The following is a 16,076-nucleotide window of genomic DNA, read 5'->3' as shown; positions in this document are numbered from 1 at the left end:
AAACACACCAGTTTTGTATTGAAATCAAAGTCGAACTGCTCCTTTGTAATCCAAAGGGCAAGGGAAAAACTTATTCAAAATTTACATTACATTTAAACAACTTCAAACCACAACTCCCCAGAATGAACTCCATCAACCCTTCCTCTTACCTTACAATGAAATCAGAACTCTTATGTATCAGCCATTTCATTTTTTCATTAACAGACTAAAGTTACAGAGACACAACTGTAGTCAGGGAGACCATTACTGAAAAGCAAAACATTATACTTTAAACATAATCATCATTAAGGAAATTTTATTCTCCATTATAAAATATGGATGGCATTAACACCCAAATGATTTATGGGTACTTTACAGAAGTCTCCATAATCAACTTACTTTGCCCTTTAGAGATTATCTCCCTTCCATCTTTTTTTATTTTTTATTTTTATTTTACTTTTTTTTATGGAGATGGGGTTTCACCATGTTGGCCAGGCTGGTCTTGAACTCCTGACCTCAGGTAATCTGCCCACCTTGGCCTCCCAAAGTGCTGGGATTACAGGCATGAGCCACCGCGCCCGGCCTCCCTTCCATCTTTAACTGAACATTTCAAACTCTGTATGATAGTTAACATAAAACTATTTGTACTATTGTCTAAAAAAAAAAAATCACTCTGTACAGGCTTGCTAGAGAATGATCAGCTAGGCTCTGCTGGTTTAGCTATAAATGACCCTTATACATTAACTATATCTTTTGATGGAATGCCAATCAGCCAATGAACAGGGATCACTTAATATGAGTAGGAAGTTATCACCACTCCAGTGGACTTCCAGGAGGTGCAGATGCCATCCTAACCAGAGGGGCTCATAATGTAAGAGTAACATCCATTTAAAAGAGAGTAGGGCGGCCAGTTGCAATGGCTCACACCTGTAATCCCAGAACTTTGGGAGGTTGAGGTGGGTGGATCATGCGGTCAGGAGATTGAGACCATCCTGGCTAACACGGTGAAACCCTGTCTCTGCTAAAAAATTAGCAGGGTGTGATGGCACATGCCTGCAGTACCAGCTATTCGGGAGGCTGAGGCAGGAGAATCACTTGAACCTGAGAGGTGGCGGTTGCAGTGAGCCAAGATAGTGCCACTGCACTCCAGCCTGGGCAACAAGAGCAAAACTCCATCTCAAAAATATGTATACATAATAGAGAATGTTAAACCACATACCCTTAGGATACAAGCTGGTAAATCCAGACGGAAGGAAATTCTTTAAGATAACTATGCAGTTTCTTCAACAACAGCAACAACAAATCACAAGAGAAAAGAAAAAGATAGAAGGTATACTTACATGTTAAAAGAGACTAAAAGACTTATCAACCTAAAAAAATGTGAGAACCTTATTCAGATCTCAATTTAGAAAAACTACAAAATAGGCCAGGCACAGTAGCTCGTGCATATAATCCCAGCATTTTGGGAGGCCGAGGTGGGCAGATCACAAGGTCAAGAGATTGAGATCATCCTGGCCAATGCGGTGAAACCCCATCTCTACTAAAAATACAAAAATTAGCTGGGCGTGGTGACATGCACCCGTAATTCCAGCTACTCAGGAGGCTGAGGCAGGAGAATTGCCTGCACCTGGGAGGCAGAGGTTGCAATGAGCCGAGATTGCGCCACTGAACTCAAGCTTGGGTGACAGAACGAGATTCCATCTCAAAAAAAAAAGAAAGAAAAAGAAAAACCACAAAATAAAACCCATGTTTGAGATAAATAGAAATTTAAACACGTACTGCATAGTTGATTATATCAAGAAATTGCTATTCATCTTCTTCAAGTGTGATGATGCTGAGGTTATGTTCAGACAGTACTAAAAGAGTCCTTACTTTTTAAGGATATATATTAAAATCTCTGTAATATGACACAGGGGAGAGAGGAGTGAAAAAAGATTGGACTTCAGTCAAAGATTATCCATCAGTCAATAATTACTGAAGCTGGCCGGGCATGGTGGCTCAAGCCTGTAACCCTAGCACATTGGGAGGCGAAGGTGGGTGGACCACCTGAGGTCAAGAGTTTGAGACCAGCCTGGCCAACATGGTGAAACTCTATCTCTACTAAAAATACAAAAATTAGCCAGGCATGGTGGTGGGCACCTGCAATCCCAGCTACTTGGGAGGCTGAGGTAGAAGAATCACTTGAACCCAAGGCGGAGGTTGCAGTGAGTCAAGAGTGCCGCTGCACTCCAGCCTGGGCAACAGAGCAAAAACTCCATCTCAAATAGATAAAATAAAATAATAATAATCATTGCTGAAGCTGAGTGGAAGCACATGGAGATACACTGTTCTCTCTACTTTTGTATATGTTTGAAATCCTGTGTAATACAAAATTAAAAAGCATAGATTTCATGATATTCCTCCCTCAAGAAGTATGGGATGAGGCTGAGCAATCAGCATTTTTAGCACGATCCCCATACTATGAGAAGTCTGGAGCCCATGTTTTCAGAGCACTGTTCTCCCTGATTCTTGAATTTTCCCTATAACATTCCAAATAAGCCAGGCGTCTGGTTGAACCCTGTGAGATGACCAATACATCTCTACCTCCTGAGAACCCAGTAACATCTGACTGTTTCTAATGTCTTTAGTAAATAACAACTAATCTATAATAACTAATGACTAATTACCAGTTCCTCCTTTAAATTTCTTTTTTTCTTTTTTGAGAGACAAAAAGAGAGAAGAGAGGAGACAGAGAGAAAGAGGCTTTCTCTGGTGCCCAGGCTGGAGTGTAGTGGCAAGACTCAACCTCCCAGGCTCAAATGATCTTCCCACCTCAGCCTCCTAAGTAGCTGAGATTGTTCCCAGACCAAACTGAGGGTTGGCTGCTATTTCTCGTGGCCCAATAACAAGATGTAGATGAACTGGGGAGGAAGAAAGTTTTTATTTCTGCAATTGGGAGAAGGCCTGGAAATTATCACCAGACCAACTCAAAATTACAAAGCTTTCTAGAGCTTATATACCTTCTAAGCTATATGTCTAAGTGTTAAATGTGCATTCATCTAAAGTCATAAGTGATTAACTTCTTTTAATCTATAACTAAGGTATGAGTCCTGGAGACCTTCTCCTGGAACCTCAGTAAATTTACTTAATCTAAATGGATCAGGTGCTGAGGTGATTACCCTTATGTTGTCTCCTGCTAAATCAGGTTTGGGGAGTTTCCTCAAACCCACAATAAAACTTGTTTAATCCTAAAATGGTCCTGTTAAGCATTATTTCATAATTTTGTCATGCTTTAAGGCCCAGGAAAGGCCCAGGCTAACTCTTGGTGGGCTTCTTACTGTCCAGCCTTTGACAAGGGCATTGGCCTTTTTAGTTTTTACTATTTAACTTAACCACTCAGTCGGTATTAAAACAGTTGTTATGGAGGCCTGCATTAGTGAGACCTGGCCTGCCACAGGACTATGGGCACGTGCCACCATGCCCAGTAATTAATTTTTTTTTTTGTAGAGATGGGGTACCACTATGTTGCCCAGGCTCATCTTGAACTCCTGGGCTCAAGTGATCCTCCAGCTTTAGCCTCCCAAAGTGTTCAGATTATAGGCATGAGCCACCATGCCCAGCCAAATTTCTAAAAGACTTTTTAAAATAGTTTCTTATGAGACTTGTATACACAAAGCTACAATATCAGACAATGTCACCTTCACTCTATTACAGTTGCATACTCCATGCCCTATAGCACAGTACCGTGTATATAATGGACAAAAACTGAATAGGAAGATGTGTTCCAAAATTTGTAAATATCACTTTCACATATGCAAGCATAGCCAAGAGTTCAAATAAGAATAATGAAGTTTGTGTGTTGCACACACATACAGACACACTAAATTTGGGTAAAGAACTGAATCTTACCCAATGCATTGTCCAGGAGGTCAAGAAAAAAAAGCCTAATAGGTGTTGAAGCAGCCAGGGAAGTCATTTTTAGGACAGAGGAGTTTAAATTGGGACTTGAGACTCAGATTTGGGACCTCCTACCCCCTTAAAAAAGGAAAGGCTATTCCTGGCAGAAAAGTAACAAAAATCAAGTTCAGAAAGAAGGGCTGTGGTATGTTTGGCAGTAAGATGATGTAAGCTTAAGGGTAGTAGGGAATAAAACTGGATAGGTCACCTGGGCATGCCAATAAAAAGCCTTGAGACTTGGAAAAACAATTAGCGAGCTGTGACCTCTTCTTGACATGAAGTGAGGAGACACAGGGCTCTATAGGGCACTTCGGTATGAACCGCAGCTGTCACTAATTGTATGATTTGGTGAGTTCTTAACCTCTTGAGCTTGATTTCCTCATCTGTAAAATGGATATAAAGATTCTACTTCAGGCTGGGTGTGGTGGCTCATGCCTGTAATCCCAGCACTTTGAGAGGCTGAGGCGGGCAGATCAGAGGTCAAGACATAGAGACCATCTTGGGTAACATGGTGAAACCCTGTCTCTACTAAAAATACAAAAAATTAGCTGGGCGTGGTGGGAGGTGCCTATAGTCCCAGCTACTTGGGAGGCTGAGGCAGGAGAATCGCTTTAACACAGGAGGCAGAGGTTGCAATGAGCCAAGATCTCGCCAATGCACTCCAGCCTGGGCAACAGAGCATGATTCCCTCTCAAAAAAACAAAATCCTACTTTCTGGTGTGCCTGTAATGGTAAGATTATATAAAATAACATCTATAAGGTATTTGTGTGGAAGTAGGTAATTAATAAAATGTGGTTATGACTAAGAGAGTTTCCAAGAGTGGCCTAAGAGGAAACTACACTAAACAAGGATGCCTAAATATCATTCGAATTTCTCCTCAATGTTTCATGATGTCGGACCTCTGCCAACAGTATGTAATACACTGTAGAGTCAAGCTAAACCAAAGAAAATTGTCCCTGTCTTACTCAAAGTTTTGTGAATTTATTCAAACAATGTCAAAGACACTAAGCAGAGCTAGCCCTGAACTTTTCGATTCACTAATAAATAAAAGGAGAAATAAAGCCTCTTGTCCAGTTTGTTATTTTTTGGATATTTAACAAATTTGATTAAGACATTCCTTTACTTCCAGAGATTACATTTTGGCAGAAAAGATTAGACATATATACAAAAAACTATAAAACAAAACAGAAATTGATAATTACCAAAAAAAGAAGTCAAATGCTTTGGGAGAACAGAAAAAGCTCTGACTCCCTAATTCCCTAGCACATGGCAGAGGCTAAATTAATGCTCCAGGAACTTTACGAGAGAAGTGACAATTTTGCCCCAGCTGCCAAGAAAACACAAAAGATGATGATTTTCCAGGCCAAGGGAAGAGCATGAACAGCACAGAGGTAGGAAATCAACATTTTCAGAAAAAGGCAGTGCGTTAGAGAGACACAAGCTAAGGAAATAGTGTGTGACAAGGCTACGAAGATGGGTTGGACTAGATCACAAACAGCCTTAAATTCCAGGTGCTGGAGTTTGGACCTACTTGATAGGCAATAAGCAGCTTCTCAATATTTTGAAAATACGTGATTGAAATAGTGCTTTAGAAAAATCTGAAACCAACAGATCAGTCAGGTGTACCTGCACTGTACCCTGCACAGAAAAGAAAATCTTGCTGAATCTACTGCACTGAGAAGGAGAAATAGCCAGCTGTGGCAAAGCTGCAACTACCTACCCAATGTCCATTCTCCCTCCCTTCCTCACTGTATCAACAAGGCAGATTTTATATGGGACAGCAATGTGCCTAGCTTTAAAAGTAAACAAACAAAAACAAAACGACAACTACATTTACCAATGAGAAGTAAACATATAATCTGTCTAAGTAGTTGGTAACATTTGTCACTCAGCTGATCCATTGGTAAAGAAGCCCATCAATAAGAAGGGATCTCTCTGGGGAGGAAAAGTTCCAGGCACCACTACATGTGCTAGGAATAACAGGTCTTCAAAAACACTTTTGAAGTGTTCTTCAAAAAGAATCACTTGAAAGAGACTGACATCCAGGACACCTGTAATAGAACAATCTGGGCCAACATCCATAATTCATTCAGACATTTCTAGACTCACTATGTTAATGGGCTCAGCTATGCCTGCTAAGGTCTTGGTCTTCAAGGTATTTACAATATACTACAGATAAAAAGATAAAACACATACATACAAAAAACTGTAACAATGCAATGGGAATAAAGTAACAGAGCAAACCAGTGCAATATAGCAGAGGGGACCCCACAATACAACTACAGCTTGGACTGTATTCCTAATCCTGCTGCTAAACTCACTCTTCAGCTTTGAATAAACTATTTTACCTCTCGAGGCAATTCCTGTCCTGTAAAATAAAGGAGCAGTTTATTTAAATAAAGGGCTAATGCAGAGGACCCACTAAAGTGCTTAGTGCATTAGTTCAGCAGGTTCCAACTTTTTCACATATAAAGCCATTCTTTAAATGTTAATAAATTTTCTTAGATCTTCATATCACCATGATTGTCCTTTTTAGCATATGTTAACAGATAAAGCATGCATTATATAACTGCTACCACAAATTCCAAACTCTTTAAAAGAATCTGTACTTTATCAGCATTTAAATGAAAAATAGAAATACTCATTTCAAAAAACATTATTTGTTCCACTTCAAATTTTTAATATGTGCATGAATTTTTTCCAGCCAGTTGGAATAAATATACAGTCCACAGGGCACTGGCTCTGCATTCTCTCAAGTCTTTCCCAGCCTTAATACTGTTATCTTATGTTCATCTGAAAGATTTTCAGAACCAGGGTGAAAAGGAAATCAGTGAGAAAGAGTGAAAAAAGAAAAAGGATGGATTCAAGAGAAAATTCTAAGGTAAGAACTCAGCAAGAAAGTGGCTATAGGGAGGGAAGAAAAAAAACAAAAACAACCATGTGAAGTGCCATTAGCAGCAGTATAAGTCCAAGAGAAAAGAACCAGGATGATGGGAAACGATGATTCACTAAGCATCTACTATGTTCCTGGCATGGTGTTAAATGGTTTTAAAATGAAAACATACACATGATTTTAAAAATCAAAACAGTACAAAAAGCTACACAATAAAAAATTTCCCTCTCATCCTAGATTCTCAAGTGCCTAGACTCCCTCTCCAGAAGCAACAATTACTAAAAATTTCATCTGTATCCTTTCAGAAATGCCTGCATTTGCCTTCATACTTAATTATCACAACAACCTCTGAGATAGGTGGGATTACTTTATAAATTAAGAATCTGAGGCTTAAAGATGCTGACAGCGCCAAGGTCAAAGAGCCATGAAGGGACAGAACTGGGACTAGAATATGGACCCAACCATCCATGCACATACTAACTCTACACTCAGGAAACTACAAAAACTCTAGTAGCTGGGTGTGGTGGCTCATGCCTATAATCCCAGAACTTTGGGAGGCCAAAGAGGGTGAATCGCTCATGTCCAGGAGTTCAGGACTAGGCTGGGCAACGTGGGGAAACCCTGTCTTCACAAAAAATACAAAATATTAGCCATGGATGGTGGCATGCACCATCCCTGCAGTTGAGGTTTCAGTGAGCCATGACTGCACCACTGTACTCCAGCCTGGGTGACAGAGTGAGACCCTGTCTCAAAAACAAAACAAAAAACACTCTAGCAGAGATGTTCAAAGTGTTTGTGATAATTAAAAAATATAACCCAAATACCACTAGTCAAGGACTGGTTATATGAATCATATCACATGTACACTGTGAACTACTATGCGGCCATTAAAACTAAGGTTAAAAAACATAAGATAAACCCAGATATACCATTCTAAAAAACCTCTAAGACAGCTTGTTGAAGTAAAAAAAAAAACAGCTGCCAGAAATAGAGAGTTAATATTTACCGGACACAGAGTTTCAGTTTGGGAAGATGAAAAAGTTCTGGAAAGGAAGGGTAGTGATGGTTGCACAGCAACATGAATGTACATAATGCCACAGAACTGTAAACTTAAAAATGGTTAAAATAGTAAATCTTGTTTTGCATATTTTACCAAAGCTTTTTTAATATTAAAAAAAAGCAGTTGCAGAACAGTATGACTATGATTCCATTTTTGTAGAAAGAGAATGTATGTGTAAACATTCTTTGTAAATGTATGTTGTTTGTTATCTTGTTTTACCTTGCCTGCTACTCAGACATCCTGAAAGCCCTGGACTCCTGGTGTGCTAATGCTGAGTGCCCTGCCTCCCACACCAGCACATGCTGCCAGCAGGTGAACTACTGACTTGCACCTTTCTTCCTACCTCTCACAGAATGCACTCTTCAGCCCTTGCTTTATCTGCAGCTGCCCCACCCCTCTGTTAAATGTCACTGCAGATTCATCAAGCTCCAAAACATGCTCCAACATGAAAAAAAGATACAGGAAAATGTCTCCCTTACTCATTCCTGCAGTAAGATCCAAAGTGGAAATGTCTGAGATGATCAAATAAAAGAGATTATATGAGGAAAAGAGAAAAGAAAACCTCCATTGAAGAATGCACAGTATATGGCAACAGGCAGTGCAGCTCCTGCTTCTCAAGTGTCTTAAAATTAAAGTTTTTGGAAGACAATGTGGCAACAGTCCACCATATAATGTAGACGATATCCCTGTGGGTGGGAAACCACAGCTTAAAGCGTAGTTATAAGAACTATAAAATTGACAAAATGGTTTGAGATGTTTTTCCTTCAGTTTAAGTGCAAACCTAGGTAAGAACATGACTTATACTGAGGTTTATTTAAACGACTATCTGAAGAGCAAACACATTATTGAAAATAGAGACTTGCACAGTAAAGCTCTGCTCTCCTGTTAGTGATCTGCTGTAGCTATGAAGTTTCTCTGACCCAGTGAAGGGGCCCCAAGGCTCCCATCTCTAAGAGGAAAGGAAAGCCTACCTGCTGTGCCCACATTTAGCAAAGGAAAGAACTGCCCAGGAGACGGGTCAAGGGGCTATAGTAAAGGGAAAGGGTGGGAATGATCAAATAAAATCAAGACAGCACAATCCTGATGGACAGTTTTCTCTAAGCCTGCAAGTAACAGAACCACCAGAACTGAAATTATCTTTTCTACCACCAAACTTTCCTTACTTTTCTTAAAAATCATGAGTTCAATTTTTTCACCATACAAACAGGCACAGAGCACTGAAAAGGTGTGAAGACACTCAGGCCCGTGGCATTTTCTCTCTTCATAATGCAACTGGCCATCTTCTTACCAGGGAAAATCCTGAAAGGCAGAAAGTTGCTTCTTCCATAATGGTTCCTCAAGTTTTAGTTATTGCGGCCTACTAAAACTCCCCAAAACTAAAAAGCACACACTACCACAAGCATTCAAGAACAATTTTAAGAGAATCTTTGTATTTGTTCCTTTTTAAATATCCCCAATACCTGCATATCCCTTATCACTTAGGACTATGTCTTTAACAGTGGTTCTTAAAGTATGGCCTTGAACCTCTGAGGGTCTCCAAGACCTTTTTAAGGGATCTGAGAGATCAAAACTATTTTCATCATACTAAGACATTCCTAAGAAGAAGTCACTGCAGCATTGTGCACTGTGTTCACACAGATAGTGCAAAAACAACAGTCGGTACAACTGCTTGTCACTCGCACTAATCAGGGCAGTAGTAGTGTCCCTGAAGTCTTTTCCTCCATGAACTCACAGGAAAATAATGCCAATTTCACTTTTAAATGTTCTTGATGAAATGGTACAGTCACTCTGGAAAAATCTGTCAGTTTCTTAAAAAGCTAAACATGCAGGCTGGGCGCGGTGGCTCACACCTGTAATCCTAGCACTTTTGGAGGCCAAGGCAGGCGGATCACGAGGTCAAGAAATCGAGACCATCCTGGCCAACATGGTGAAACCCTGTCTCTACTAAAAAATACAAAAATTAGCTGGGTGTGGTGGTGCGCGCCTGTAGTCCCAGCTACTCGGGAGATTGAGGGAGGAAAATTGCTTGAACTCAGGAGGCAGAGGTTGCAGTGAGCCAAGATTGTGCCACTGCACTCCAGCCTGGCGCCTGGCGATAGAGTGAGACTCTGTCTCAAAAAAAAAAAAAAAAAAAAGCTAAACATGCAATTTCTGTACAACCTGGCAATTGCACACTCTTGGACATTTATCTCAGAAAAGGAAAACTTATGTTCACATAAAACCTGTGTAGGCCGGGCACAGTGGCTTTAAAATTCCAGTTCTTTGGGAAGCTGAGGTGGGCGGATCACTTAAACCCAGGAGTTGAGACTAGTCTGGACAACATGGTGAAACCCTGTCTCTACCAAAAAGATACAAAAATTATCCAAGCATGGTGGCGTGTGCCTGTAGTTCTAGCTACTTGGGGGACAGAGGTCAAAGGATTGCTTCAGCCTGGGAGGTTGAGGCTGCAGTAAGTTGCGATCATGCCACTGCACTCCACTCCAGCCTGGGTGACAGAACAAGACACTATCTCAAAAACAGCAACAAAATACCTGTCTATATGTTCATAGTAGCTTTCTTAATAGCCCAAAACTGTAACAGCCTGAATGTCCTTCAACATGTGAACAGTTAAAGTGCTGTACATCCATACCATGTAGCACTACTTAGCACAAAAAGGAACCAACTATGACATACACAACAAATAGTGTATGATTCCACTTATATGAGATATGAGGTACTAGCAGTAGTCAAAATCATAGACAGAAAGTAGGACGGTGCTGGCGGGAGGAGGGGAATGGGGAGTTATTGTTTAATAGGTATAGTTTCAGTTTTGTAAGACAAAGATTTCTGGACATGTATGATGATGATGGATGCACAACTATTTGAATGAACTTAATACCTTCCCTCCAAAAAGTAAATTACTAATGGCAAGTTCAGAATGGGAAGGGGATGAGATGGGGAGAGACACTGGATCAGAGAGAGGTTTGAAGGTCGTAAAAGGAAACTATTATCTCCTTTACTTACACTACATATCCATTATTCTTAATATCTCACATATACTTTAAATTTTATATCAACTTACTAGTCAATACTTTTTTTTAAGGAAAAAAGTCCATGATGAAGGAGTACAAATTATTAATGTTATTAAGTCTTGAGCTTTGACTCTCTTTTTTGTTACTTGTGACCACATGGCAGGTGTGTACTTCTATAATTGACCGATGAGCTGAATTACTTGTTTCATGAAATACCATTTTTACTGGAAAGAACTGACAAATTAGGGTTATTTAAACCTGCATTGCCAGACATTTCCTTGAAACTGAAGAGTGTCACTTTGAGAAAAACAACTGACTGTATTTTGTTTCCAATGATAAAAAGCAAGCTTTCAATTGAAAATTGCAATTTTGGAAAACTTGTAAGCACTACCTTGTATCTGATGGCTTTTAACATAGAGACTTTCCTAATGAAATAATAGTGATGCTAATGAATGTTATTCAGTACTATTAATGAAATGCGTCAGCTTGGGATCTGCCTAACTCAGTGAGCCAATATTTTCCAAATGACAAATATATGGTGTTACAATGGGTAACAAGTCCATTCAAACTGCAAGACAGACCAAGGAATTTTAACGTAACTGTGTGCAAAGGTCACTGACAGTAGCTTCAGATCCTTTCAAACTGCAAGACAGACCAAGAAATTTTAACGTAACTGTGTGAAAAGTCCACTGATAGCTGCTTCAGATTCCATGTCCAAACGAGCCTTTGAGAAACTTCCACTTACGTAGTTTTGGTGTAGTAATAACACCCACAATTATCTGAAAAAGCTACTAAGAGAGCCCTCCCTTTTCCAACTGCACATCTGTGTTAAGATCAGATTTTCTTCCTATGAAAATATATAGCAACAGACTGAACGCAAAGCAGATGGGAGAACTTAAGTAGCAGTTGTCTCCACTAAGCCAGACGACTCAAGAGATTCCCAAACTGTAAAGGATGCAACTAGTCCCACGAACTTTTTTGTTTTGGCAAAATCCTATGTTGCATAAAAATGTGGTATGTATGTTAACTTCAGTGTCTCGGTTTTCCTTCCTACTACAGTTTGTGGAGATAGCCACCCTTCTGGGTCCTCTAGTTTCAAGAGGGGTCCGGAGACCAACACGTCTGCGACCCGCTGATCCCTACCGCTAGAAGATAAATGATTAGCTCGGCAAATACTGATTTGTAGTCAGGAACCCTCGGAGCAGCTAGGCGGCGTCAGCCCCTGTGCCACCGCGAACACTCGGGAGTGAATAGCAGCCGTCTACTCCCCGGGCCCGCACGCAGCCACGCCGCCACTCGAGCGCTGTGGAGGGGGGGCCAGGCTCCCTGCAGCCCCGGGGAGGCCGCGGAGAAAGCCCGGCCGCCCGCCCGCGTCAGACCCGGCCTGAAGGCCCGCCGGGAGCGGCGGGGCTTATGTGGCGGGCGCCGCGCGGCGCGGCCAGTACCTGTGGGTCATCCCGGCCGCCACGCCTAGCATCTCTCCGCTTTCAGTCGCCGCCGTCTCTCAGCCCCTCGCCTCCCGGCGCCGCTCCAGCCGCGTTCTCGTCCCTCGCCGCCTTGATCGCCTACTGGCGGGCCCGGAGCAGGAAGGGGAGGAGGGCCAGGGGCGGGCCGCGCGGCGCCGCGCGAGGCGGGGGACGGCCAGGCGCGCCGCGCGGGAAGGCGGTGAGGGGCGGGTGCGGCAGGGCAGTGAGGGGCGGAGACTGGCGGAGCGGGCGCAGGAGGGCGGGGACTGGCTATGTGGGCGGGGCGTGATGGGGCGGGGCACGCGGCGGGCCCACCCCCACCTCCGAGCCCAGGCTCGACTGGGAGGCTGGCGCAAGGGTCGCTAGTGGTAGGGGTGGGGGCTCCTTGGGAGCCCTCGGAATGCCGCGGCGGCTCGGGGATCGAGTTCCCAAGATGGATGGCGGTGACGGGCGCAGGGAGCGGGTCCGGCTCTCTTTGCCTCGAGGCTCCTCTGGTTCCACCAGCGTCGCTGCGCGGTCCTGGCAGCGGCCTCCGTCCCGGTGGTGGGAGCGCCACAGGGTTCCGCCCGGTCCTGGCGACGGCGCCTAAGGGGACTCCGTGCGAAGGCTCTGTCTGGCCTGCTGGCCGGCCTTCCGGGAGGGCCTGGTCTGCATTAGCCATCGCTGGGTCCCTGAACTCCGCGCGGAGCCTGCAGACTTTGTTTGTTAACTTGTGAGTTAAGAAAAGTTTACCTTTCTTGGAGAGATTCCAGTCTTGCCTGTGCATCCTTTTCTTCCTTGCTAGCTCTTATTGTCTTCGCCCATTCCATCTATCAAAACCTGAAATCTACAAAGGATCTAATAGGTAAGACAGGTGATTCATCCTGAGGATAAATTATCTCTGTCAGGGTATCTGATACTGTAACTATACCTACTCTCTAGTAATAGAATGAAAATTTTGGTCTCTTGCCAGTCGAGGCATGTGAGAAAAACGCTGGATCTATTTGATGTCCTTACATCAAAGTAAATTTCAAACAAGGCAAATAGTTAAATGTTCAAAAAAAAAAAAAAAAAAAAAAGAGAGAGAGAGAGGATATAAAAATACCAGAAGAAAACAAGGGAAAAAAGCAAAACAAAACTAAGGTTGGAGTGGCGACTTTACAAATAGCATATAAACCATACAAGTAAAAATTGATAAATGTAGGCCGAGCGCGGTGGCTCACGCCTGTAATCCCAACACTTTGAGAGACCGAGGTGGGTGGATCACCTGACGTCAGGAGTTCGAGACCAGCCTGACCAAAATGGTGAAATCCCATCTCTACTAAAAATACAAAAATTTTGTCGGGTGTAGTGGCGGGCGCCTGTAATCCCAACTACTTGGGAGACTGTGGCAGGAGAATTGTTTGAACCCGAGAGGTGGAGGTTGCAGTGAGCTGAGATCACCCATTGCGCTCCAGCCTGGGAGACACACCAAGACTCTGTCTCAAAAAAAAAAAAAAATTGATAAATGTAACTACACAGAAAACTAAATTTTCTGCATAGCAAATAAATATAACAAACCCAACCAAGAAAAATATTTGTAAGATGCATGACAAAAAGTTCTAATTATTAAAAAAAAATAAGTACAAAAATGTTCAAGTCAGAGAAAAGCAGGTTTTCACAGAAAAATACAAATGATTTTTTAAAGCACAGGAAGGTATTTAATAATCATAAAATAAAAAATATAACTTTTCACAAATGCAGATGAAAAGTTTGACTATATACTGTTTTGATGAGGATAGGGGAAACCCTTCCCTCCACCCCTGCCCCCGGAGGTCTCCCTATGTTGCCCACACTGGTCTTGAACTCTTGCACTTAAACTATCCTTTTGAGTAGCAGGGTTTACAAGTGCATGCCAGCATGCCTGGCTAATTTATTGTTGATGGGAGTATAAATCCATACAAGTTTTGAAAAGGACAAGTGGGCAATAGCTATCAATGTAAAATTCAGCTCTACTTTGGCCCAGGAAATTCATATTTTGGAATTTATCTTACAGATGTATTCTTATATATATATACCAAAAGAATGTACAAATTTGGTTGAGTGTAGTGGCTCACACCTATAATCCCAGCACTTTTAGAGGTTGAAGCAGGAGGATTGCTTGAGGTTAGGAGTTTGAGACCAGCCTGGGAAGCAAAGAGAGACCCCCGTCTCTACAAAAAAAAAAAAAAAGAAAAAAATTTAAATTAACTGGGCATGGCAGCCTACACCTGTAATTCCAGTCAGCTATAATTGCACCACTGCACTGCAGCCTGGGTGACAGAGTGAGATCCCGATTAAAAAAAAAAGAGAGAGAGCAAATTTTAAAGATCCCTAGGGAACTATTTGTAGACTAAATGATAGCACCGAAATTTACTTTAAAATAAAATATGGGGGTGGGGAATGTGGGTAGAATTATCAGTGAAACAAGATTGGCCCTAAGTTGATAACTTGAAACTACCTCATAGATGCATGGTATTCTTTATATTAGCTTGTCTAGTTTAGTGTATATGTGAAAATTTCTATAATAAAGTTTTTAAAAATTGAAAACAGAAGAATATACAAGAAGCACCGTTGCAGATTTGTTTTTAAGAACAACTGAGAAAGTTTATTTATCCAGGACATTGTTTAAGTAGATTATGGTTTCTACCTAGAATACTCTGCAGCTGTTAAATAACAATGGTCAACAAATATATGAAAAATGCTCAACGTCACTAATCATTAGGGAAATGCAAATTAAAAGCACAGTGAGATACACCTCCTACCCGTTCAGATGGCTACTATTAAAAAAACAGAAAATAATGTTAGCAAGGGTGTGGAGAAATTGGCATCTTTGTGCACTGTTGGAGGGAATGTAGAATGGTGCAGCTCCTGTGGAAAACAGTATGGCAGTTCTTTAAAAAATTAAAGATACAGTTGCCATGTGATCTAGCAATTCCATGCCTGGACATATATCCCAAAGAAGTGAAGGCAATATCTTGAAGAGATTTTTGCACATCCATATTCATAGTAGCATTTTCACAATAGCTAAAAGGTAGAAACCACCTAAATGTCCAGAAATGGATAAATAGAATGTGGTACATTCATACAATGGAATATTTATTTATAATCCCTTAAAAAGGAAGGAAATTCTGGCCAGGTGCTGTTGCTCACACCTGTAATCCCAGCACTTTGGGAGGCCGAGGCAGGCATATCACCTGCGGTCAGGAGTTTGAGCCCAGTCTGGCCAACATGGTAAAATCCCATCTCCTCTAAAAGTACAAAAATTAGCTGGGCGTGGTGGTGGGCACCTGTAATCCCAGCTACTTGGGAGGCTGAGGCAGGAAAATCGCTTGAACCCAGGAGATGGAGGTTGCAGTGACCTGAGTTCATGCCATTGTACTCCAGTGTGAGCAACAAGATAAAGACTCCATCTCAAAAAAAAAAAAAGGAAAGAAATTCTGACTCATGCTACAACATGGATGACCCTTGAGAACGTTATACTTAGTGAAAAAAGCAAATCATAAAAAGTACAAATATGTACGATCTCACTAATGTGAAATACCTAGAATAATGAAATTCCAAGAAAGTAGAATTGGTGTTGTCAAGGGTATAGATTGGGGAGTAGAGAGTTACTGTTTAATGGGGACAGAGCTTCAGTTTTGCAAGAGAAAAAATTCTGGAGATGGATGGTGGTGATGGTTGCACAGCAATGTGAATGTACTTCATGCTACAGCACTGTGCATTTAAAAAC

General features: G+C 41.7%; 1 protein-coding gene across 1 annotated transcript in view; it reads right to left on the bottom strand.

Annotated features, from left to right (window-relative positions):
* Positions 1–12,432, bottom strand: part of LIMS1 (LIM zinc finger domain containing 1) — a 147,745-nt gene extending 135,313 nt beyond the window's left edge. The window contains exon 1 of the mRNA XM_012440707.2: positions 12,326–12,432. Within this exon, the coding sequence (XP_012296130.1) occupies positions 12,326–12,357 (32 nt within the window). The 5' untranslated portion in view covers positions 12,358–12,432. The remainder of the gene's footprint in view (positions 1–12,325) is intronic.
* Between the last annotated feature and the right edge of the window lie 3,644 nt (positions 12,433–16,076).

Source organism: Aotus nancymaae, unplaced genomic scaffold, assembly GCF_030222135.1.
Source record: "Aotus nancymaae isolate 86718 unplaced genomic scaffold, 86718_ANA_hifiasm-v0.15.2.pri h1tg000155l, whole genome shotgun sequence".
Classification (NCBI taxonomy): domain Eukaryota; kingdom Metazoa; phylum Chordata; class Mammalia; order Primates; family Aotidae; genus Aotus; species Aotus nancymaae.
This window is presented reverse-complemented; position numbering and strand designations above follow the sequence as displayed.